This window comes from Spodoptera frugiperda, chromosome 3 (assembly GCF_023101765.2).
Source record: "Spodoptera frugiperda isolate SF20-4 chromosome 3, AGI-APGP_CSIRO_Sfru_2.0, whole genome shotgun sequence".
Classification (NCBI taxonomy): domain Eukaryota; kingdom Metazoa; phylum Arthropoda; class Insecta; order Lepidoptera; family Noctuidae; genus Spodoptera; species Spodoptera frugiperda.
The window spans coordinates 8,339,795-8,348,789 of NC_064214.1; the positions used below are offsets into that span (position 1 = coordinate 8,339,795).

General features: G+C 35.8%; 1 protein-coding gene across 7 annotated transcripts; it reads left to right on the top strand.

The window, feature by feature from the left end:
* Positions 1 to 214: 214 nt before the first annotated feature.
* LOC118274304 (zinc finger protein 878) lies at positions 215 to 8,877 on the top strand. 7 transcript variants are annotated; one of them, XM_050707816.1, is made up of 13 exons: positions 217 to 623; positions 869 to 1,000; positions 1,095 to 1,403; positions 1,766 to 1,957; positions 2,303 to 2,440; positions 2,527 to 2,654; positions 2,985 to 3,059; positions 3,241 to 3,373; positions 3,579 to 3,706; positions 4,387 to 4,528; positions 4,852 to 4,971; positions 5,972 to 6,169; positions 6,773 to 8,877. In XM_050707816.1, exons 1-13 carry the CDS (start codon positions 516 to 518, stop codon positions 6,953 to 6,955), a joined length of 1,986 nt encoding a protein of 661 aa, XP_050563773.1. In that variant the 5' UTR covers positions 217 to 515; the 3' UTR covers positions 6,956 to 8,877. The 7 variants fall into 7 exon arrangements, with proteins under 7 accessions (XP_050563777.1, XP_050563778.1, XP_050563779.1 ...); XM_050707820.1 differs by lacking the exons at positions 5,972 to 6,169; positions 6,773 to 8,877 and adding an exon at positions 5,826 to 5,965 and having other exon boundaries at positions 215 to 623; XM_050707821.1 differs by lacking the exons at positions 5,972 to 6,169; positions 6,773 to 8,877 and adding an exon at positions 5,677 to 5,808 and having other exon boundaries at positions 215 to 623.
* The last annotated feature ends 118 nt before the right edge of the window (positions 8,878 to 8,995 follow it).

Here is an 8,995-nt window from a genome sequence, read left to right on the forward strand (position 1 = left end):
TCTTATTTTTAGTTCGGAAATATTCTTGAAATCTTGAAACTAATGCCATGATGATTTGATACAAAAATGAAAATAAATGCATTAAGTTGATAAATTTAATTAAAAACTTTAGTAATAGTCTAGCAGTACAAAAATAAAGCAAAGCTAAGTAACAAGTTGTAAACTTGATTTTCTTAAGTAAATTAACGACTGGACTTGGACGATTCAACTGATGTCAAATTGTCAACAAACAACAAATATGGCTGCAGAGTTGGCGTCTTTCATAAAATTAGACGTCCTATGAGTATTTTATTTTTCACTATCAGACAATGCGTAGTAATTTATGATTATTAACTTAAAATGGAATATATATCAGTAAACTTTGTCTATTTGTGGATTGCTCCAAACATTTTGTGTCCAGTTTCAAATAATGGAACAAATTCCTAGAAGTTCTAATATTTTATAACTCTATCGTCCGGATCGCCGCGAATCTATGAAACTCAATTTGAGACTATTCTAGGAAATAATATTATAAGATGGATTTCTTAGAAGTATGTCGTATTTGTTCAGCTATGGACGTGAAAATGCACGATCTACGACTGTTTCCTCTAAATATTTTCTATGACTTCGTAATCGGAACCAACGTAAGTTAATTTTTTGTTTACATTTTGAAAGCCTGTGCTGAATAGTAAACAACGATTGTTAACTTGCCTTCTGTACAATAGTGGTCACTACCAAATATAAAACTGTATACTTGCTGAAATAAAACTTGAAATAAACATATTTTATTTGGGTATTTAATACACTCTTTCCGATGTTAATTTTCATTACTCAATTAATTTTTTACTTTCTATTAAATTATTTTTTATTTTCATTTATTTGATTTCAGCCTCTTGCCTGCAACTTGCCACCCTTTGCTTGTTATGAGTGTGCAGCTCTTGTGAAGAAATTTTACAATTTTAGGCAGAAATGTTTGAGGAATCAAGATGTACTGAATGGGATTACAAATATTTATGGGAAGGTTTGTAAACTCCTTTCAGAATCCAGAGACCAGAGATGACCTGTTAAGATACAATCGACAAAACATTTATGAATAAAAAAATATCATGTTTCAGTTAAACCCGGATGAAGTAAGAGCAATAAACAGAAAGGAATGTAACATCTCTTCGAATCTTTCCATCACTCGCTTAGAGAGTGTAGATACAACTTGTAACATAACCAGTAATGAGTTTGTAAAATTGGAACCAGAAGATTGTGAGGAAGATAAAGTTAAAGTAGAGGACCATAACTATGCAAGCATAGACCATGTAGAGCATAATGTCTCGAGCGATGATGATGAACCTCTTTCAATACATAAAGAGAAGAAGCTTAAAAATAAAGAGTCGGATGAGGAATTGTTTGAAGAGAACTTTGATTGTGATGAAGTGAGTAAAAGGATGAAATGAGAATATTTTACATATCATAAATGTTAGGAAAGTTCATATAGCTAAACAGTAAACAGAAAATAATATTGATGGTTGGAAGGCTAATTAATTGATCTAAATGTAATTTTTTGCAATATTAATTTATATTATGTTCTGTACATATCCATAATCAGTGAAATTTTCTCTATCAAATGATGTGATGTATAACTCAGTATCGCAAATAAATGTCTCTTAGATCTTTTATAATGTATAAGCCTCACAACCATCAATATAACATAATTGTATCCAATTATATGAACTTTGACTACACCAACTTGCTTAGTAAAGCAGTTTTGATTTATGTAGTAAAACATTGTTTACAGTTTGGAGTAGCCATTGAAGAAGAGAATGAAGAAGATGCTGTAGAAGAAAAAAAAGTTAAAAAGCTAAAAAAGAAACATCGCAAAAATGGTAGAAGTGGCGCTTTCAAGCATGTGAAAATGTTGTCAAACCCCAGTTTGTCTGCAGATAACATGGACGATTTTGATCAGTACATTACTGTTATAACACTGACGGTATGTGATATTTTATAATAGTCCCTTATAATCATTCCCTTGAGCAAAGGCAGAATTATTTCAGTAACCTTAGTATGAGTTTGCTTTACTTTTAAATTCATCGAAACGAGAGCGCGTTCGGCGTTCTGATTGGCCGGTGCGAATAAACCAATTAAGAGCGCCGAACGCGATTACTTTAAACCTAAAGAAAACTTGTACTAAGACTTCAGGATCACAATACAATAACTGATGTAAAGAAAAGCAATGCATTAAAATAATAATAAAATACTTAATGCATTAAAACAAGGCAAGAAACTGCACAATCAGTTCCAAATTACAAATATTTAATTTTTAATTAATTTTCAGGTGGAAGAGCAAAAAGCAGAGGTAATGAAAAGAAAGGAATCATCAAACTACTTAAATTCTCCTTTCCAGTGCAATCTGTGTTACAAAGGTTTTATTGACAATAATGCATGGAATCATCATGTTAGCAAACATTCAGAGGTAACAAATCCTATACTTCTGCTTACCCATATATCATTTAAATACTAAGGTTTAAGGATTGACTTTATTCTTCCTTTTTCTACTAGGCTGCAGGCAGCTTAGAGTGCGATGTTTGCAAATTTCGGTTCAAAACAAAGCGCGCTTATCAAAAACATGCATCTGGTCATGAAAAGCGATATGCGTGTAAATCCTGTCCTTATGTTTCTACCAATACGTAAGTATATCATTGTTATTGCGATAGAAAACGTGTATTTATGAAAGAACAAAATATCCCTAAAAATCTATTCAAAATATATTGGACCCAAAATGCCTCCTTGGGGCATTCCTTAAGATTACCTTATCCACTTATAGTTGCTATTTATGTTTTTATATTTTCATTATAAATTGTTAATTATTAGCCTTTTCATTTGTGGCTATTTTTTCTGTTTTGTACATAGTCATAGTACATTTTATAGTGATGATAGTCTCAAAAGCTTTAGAGAGGTCATCGAAAACATTTATTTTAAATAAGAGTAAACATGATGTATTTTACATATATTTTCAGGACACAAGCAAAACAGCATCAGGGATGGCATAAAGGAGTAACATTCAAGTGCAAATATTGCAACGAAATCTTCAAGTAAGTGCACTGTATTACGTAATTAATGAGAAAAATTACATACTTATTTTACTGTATTATTAAAATTAATTGAAATGTTTGCAAATGCTTAGTCGTAGGACCAAACGATCCTTTTCTTTGTTGTATAATGCTCTACTTTGGTCATAAAATGGTATAATAAAGATTATGTGTATGTTTGTAGTGTATGGACATCGTACATGAGTCACACTCGCATCAAACACCCGTCAGAGTTCATCTGTGGCGTCTGCGGATACTCGTTCATCAGCAAACTGGGACTCGCCATGCACAAGACTATGATGCATAAAGATCTTGAGGTCAGTTATTATCCTAATTTTAATATTAGAAACTTTTTTAAAGATTTTTGTTCCAGCAACATCTATGCTTGGTAGATGGCAGCACTGACGAATTAAGTCAGTTTTCACTTAATTGGTTGACACTATCGTTTTCTTTTTTCCTAAATGTTGTTTTTGCAATTATTACCTCAGCATTCACTGAAGATTTTTACGTGCTAATTTTCAGGAGAAACCAGAAGAGAATACAGAAGACGGTCCATACTGCGCGGAGTGCGACGTGAAGTTCGTGTCGAGCGTAGCGTACAAGCGGCACATGGTCATGTCGGTCAAACACACGCAGAGCACGGACTCTATGTAAGTGGATATAAGGACTACTTTAGCTTGACATTACTGCGCGGAGTGTCACATGAAGTTTGGTCATGTCGGTCAAACATACGCAGAGCACGGACTCTATGTAAGTGGATATAAGGGTTACTTTAGCTTGGCATTACTGCGCGGAGTGCGACGTGAAGTTTGGTCATGTCGGTCAAACACACGCAGAGCACGGACTCTATGTAAGTGGATATAAGGGTTACTTTAGCTTGACATTACTGCGCGGAGTGCGACGTGAAGTTTGGTCATGTCGGTCAAACACACGCAGAGCACGGACTCTATGTAAGTGGATATAAGGACTACTTTAGCTTGACATTACTGCGCGGAGTGTCACATGAAGTTTGGTCATGTCGGTCAAACATACGCAGAGCACGGACTCTATGTAAGTGGATATAAGGGTTACTTTAGCTTGGCATTACTGCGCGGAGTGCGACGTGAAGTTTGGTCATGTCGGTCAAACACACGCAGAGCACGGACTCTATGTAAGTGGATATAAGGACTACTTTAGCTTGACATTACTGCGCGGAGTGCCACGTGAAGTTTGTGATAGACCAGAGTTACGAATCTTCCATTGACATTTTTAAAATCTCACTCTAAATCACACCGTATTTATATCAGCACACAGTTCAATTTTATTCGAAAACCATATTTCATCTGAACAGTAAAGGTTGCCGTACATGCGGCGCGACGTTCGAGAACGCGGAGAGTTTGCGGCACCATCACCGCAAGGAACACACCAGGAAGCGACCCAAGAACTACGGGAAGAAACCCACCACTGGGAACTGGCCGGCTAAGTGTGAACATGTATGTAATAACTAAATATTTCTTTTTATTTATTTAAATTGTATGTTCAATAAGATGACGAGACCATAGTTTATGATAACGGTTGACATATCTATCGCTGTTGCGAGAACTTTGAGATTTGTCCTATTTGGGAAGGGATGGGAAAATTCTGAACTAGTTTTCTAATTCTCAGCTTGAATTAGATTTTGAAATTGGTTTTCAAGGAAGTTTTATTTGGAGACTTAGTTAACAAATCATTGCATGAATAAAGAATCTACCATTAGTTGCCTTGAGTTTAGCTCTTGAGCTATATAAATATTCTATCTAGACGTATTATTTGTCAGTGTGAGGAAGAGATCCCGAGCGCCCGCGAGTACTGGACCCACTTCCGTCGCGTTCACCCTGACAAACCATACCCCGTGGAGAAGAACCACGTCTGTGATATTTGCGGGAAGAGTTTCCGGGTAAGTTCCATTAATATTAAATAACAATACTTATATCAATGTTTGGCGACAAGTCCTACAACCGCAGCAACTTGTAATACAATAATATCAACGTTTGAACTAAAGGCGTGTCCATTCCCAGGGCAATGCGTTCCTAGTATACCACAAGCGCACGCACTCTGCGGAGCGCCTGTACAAGTGTACCCAGTGCGACAAGTCCTTCTACAACCGAAGTAACTTGTAATACAATAATATCAACGTTTGAACTAAAGGCATGTCCATTCCCAGGGCAATGCGTTCCTAGTATACCACAAGCGCACGCACTCTGCGGAGCGCCTGTACAAGTGTACCCAGTGCGACAAGTCCTTCTACAACCGAAGTAACTTGTAATACAATAATATCAACGTTTGAACTAAAGGCATGTCCATTCCCAGGGCAATGCGTTCCTAGTATACCACAAGCGCACGCACTCTGCGGAGCGCCTGTACAAGTGTACCCAGTGCGACAAGTCCTTCTACAACCGAAGTAACTTGTAATACAATAATATCAACGTTTGAACTAAAGGCATGTCCATTCCCAGGGCAATGCGTTCCTAGTATACCACAAGCGCACGCACTCTGCGGAGCGCCTGTACAAGTGTACCCAGTGCGACAAGTCCTTCTACAACCGAAGTAACTTGTAGTACAATAATATCAACGTTTGAACTAAAGGCATGTCCATTCGCAGGGCAATGCGTTCCTAGTATACCACAAGCGCACGCACTCTGCGGAGCGCCTGTACAAGTGTACCCAGTGCGACAAGTCCTTCTACAACCGAAGTAACTTGTAGTACAATAATATCAACGTTTGAACTAAAGGCCCAGTGTCCATTCGCAGGGCAATGCGTTCCTAGTATACCACAAGCGCACGCACTCTGCGGAGCGCCTGTACAAGTGTACCCAGTGCGACAAGTCCTTCTACAACCGAAGTAACTTGTAGTACAATAATATCAACGTTTGAACTAAAGGCGTGTCCATTCGCAGGGCAATGCGTTCCTAGTATACCACAAGCGCACGCACTCTGCGGAGCGCCTGTACAAGTGTACCCAGTGCGACAAGTCCTTCTACAACCGAAGTAACCTGCACGTGCACGAGAAGACTCACTCGGCGGCGCGGCCCTACCCCTGCACCATGTGTACACGGGCCTTCAAGTCTAAGGGGGCACTTAGCAGGCATTTTAGGGTAAGTTAAGTCTTTGTTTGTGACACTAACTGTTCGGATAAACTGCGTATTGGTACTGAAAATATTGCAATAAGTTTTAATTACTAACTCTAAAACACATTCCAACAAGTCCGAAAATGCTAATTATTGTGTATTCAAATCCAAAGTGATTTCTAGAATGCGTTTATTAGTTATTAGTACATGTTTTGTTACTAGCTTCTACCTCCTTTGGGACTAAAATAAACTGAGAATTCGAATCTGAATCCAGCAATTCTTGTATCACATTTAGAATACAGCAATTCTTGTATCACATTTAGATACAGCAATTTTTGTATCACATTTAGATACAGCAATTTTTGTATCACATTTTTAATCCAGCAGTTCTAGTATCACATTTTGCATCCAGCAATTCTTGTATCACATTTATAAGAGACAGAAATTAAACTACTAACTATATTATAATCATAGTGAAAGGGGGGAAGGGGGGGTTGCCATAATTCATGCCATATGCCATAATACAATCGAGGAGCCAGTGGATGCAGGTGGCGGCTTGTCGTTCCACGTGGATCTCGGCTGATCATGATGATGATATTATAATCAACTTTTTTTACGCTTCTCTTCCAGACGCACACAGGTCAGAAGCCCTATGAATGTGAAGTATGTGGTAAAGGGTTCTCGCAGTCCAACAGTAGGAAGCTACACGTGAGGACGGTACATCTCAAGCAACCAGCTCCGTACATCAGTCGGAGTCGACTGGAGAGACGCAAGCAGGAACACAAGGAACCCACCAATGAGTTTATATTCTAAATAAAAGTAGAATGAGAGATTTGTTAAGAATGAGATTTAACTAGGATTTGTGAAAACATGAGAAGAAATCAGTTGCTACAAGATATGTAACCTTAGTATGAGTTTGCTTATGTTTAAAGTAGTTAAAACGAGAGCACGATTGGCGCTGATTTCTGGATTCTGGTTGGTTTATTCGAGCCGGCCAATCAGAGCGCCGAATACGCTCTCATTTCGAATGGCCGAAATTATTAGGAACAAATTTTTGTTTCTCTGTCAAAATCCTAGGTCGATCCAGAGACTTTAAATTTAAATCGACTGTTGGTTTCGACTGTACAAGAATTGAATTATTTTTTTATTTAAAAGAAGCATTGCCCTTTATTTTTTGTGTGTGCCATTGGATTGCAAAATAACAACCGTTGGAAGAAGGCGGCAGGCCGCTCATATTTTATACACAGCACATCCATGTGAACTGATCTGATAAAGAATGCAAATGTAGTTGATAATTTGATTAGACACGTAATTAAAAATATGTAAAATCTCACGAATAACAACGAATTAAACCTTGATATTCCTAATTTTCTATACAACGTAAAATTCGTATTCTTAATGCTGTGATTCTTGTCTACTAATATTTGGTAAACAGTCAAAAGTACCATTTACATTGGTTAAGTACAGTGTTGGAAGGTATAGAAAATAAACAGAATAATGTAGCAATGTTATTTTAATCTTATTTTACATAATGATGTGTAAACTGTGCATAATAGAAACACTGAACTAGTACTCGAGATTAATGTTATCAAAAACAAGACTATTATAGAAATAGAAATATATATTTATTATGTATAATATTTTAGTCCACATGTAGCAACATTATATATACCTAGACCTATAACGGTAAGACGGGGTGAATAGTATTCGAGGAATGAATAGATGCAGAATAAATTAAGGGAAAGGTGAATAAATGTTGGGAAAATGTTCGAACATCTATTCACCCTTTGAATTCTATTCACACCGTTTTACGGTATTAAAAGTTAGTAAAAAGTAGTTTTAATATTTTTATACAATTTAAATGGTAAATTACTTTAAGAATTAGATATGTATAAGTTTGATTAGAGCTCGCATCGAGCCTAGAGGAGACTTGCAATAAAAAGTGCTATAGGTAAGGTACAGCCAGCTGGGCAACTGACAGTTTTTATTGAATTTTCGACTGTATATCAAACTTATAAAGTTGAAAATGTAATGAAAAAGAAAGGAGTAGGTTGATCTGCTGTCTGTATTTAGGTACAAGTAATGGCCATAATATCAATAATAAATATGTAATAGAGTACTTGCCTTAGTCTGATAGCTAGAGAATATAGATGATTGATTTTTTTATATAAAAATAACTAGAAACATAGCACCGCCTATTAAGAGATTTTTGCATTTATTTATTCAACATTTAATTGTAGAAATACTACTACATATTATATTTTTATAAAACCGCGAGTATCGCGTTCACATTTTGTTGAGCTTTCGTTTACTGCAGCAAAAGAGCAAAATTTTTATTTCCTAAAAACTTCTACCTATATCAGAAAAAATACAGACAATTTTTTTTGCTAAGAACTTAGCATTAGTTATGCAGATAATTTGAATTAATTATATTTATTTTCAATGAAGTTACTTACATGAAGTTTGAACTTTGTTTATTGGTAATGAATGACAATGTTTGTGCAGCTATTGATGCATAATATTCGTTCATAAATACATATTTTATTTGTCTCTTTATAAACCTTGTAAATAAATAAACTGCATAATATTTTTGTTGTATTCCTGTGCTCATATAAGCCATTTTATGATAATTAAAGCTAACTTAACCAAGTAAGTTAATTATTTTTATTTATCCAAGCTGAAGAAAGTATTACATGTGATCATAAATATTACGATAATTTTATTTATGTTTATGCGCTTTACAATAAATATATTATTTTTAAGGACACATACAATTTTGTTTTATTTTAATTCTAGTATCAGTGGTTTATTGTTCCTTACCTACCTTCTGCTTAACATAATTTAAAAAGTCGT

Coding starts and splice junctions, on each gene's coding strand:
- LOC118274304 (XM_050707816.1), top strand. CDS start 516: ATGGATTTCTTAGAAGTATGTCGTATTTGTTCAGCTATGGACGTGAAA. Junction 2,441..2,526: donor ATGTTAGCAAACATTCAGAG/GTAACAAATCCT, acceptor TTTTTCTACTAG/GCTGCAGGCAGCTTAGAGTG. Junction 3,060..3,240: donor TATTGCAACGAAATCTTCAA/GTAAGTGCACTG, acceptor GTATGTTTGTAG/TGTATGGACATCGTACATGA.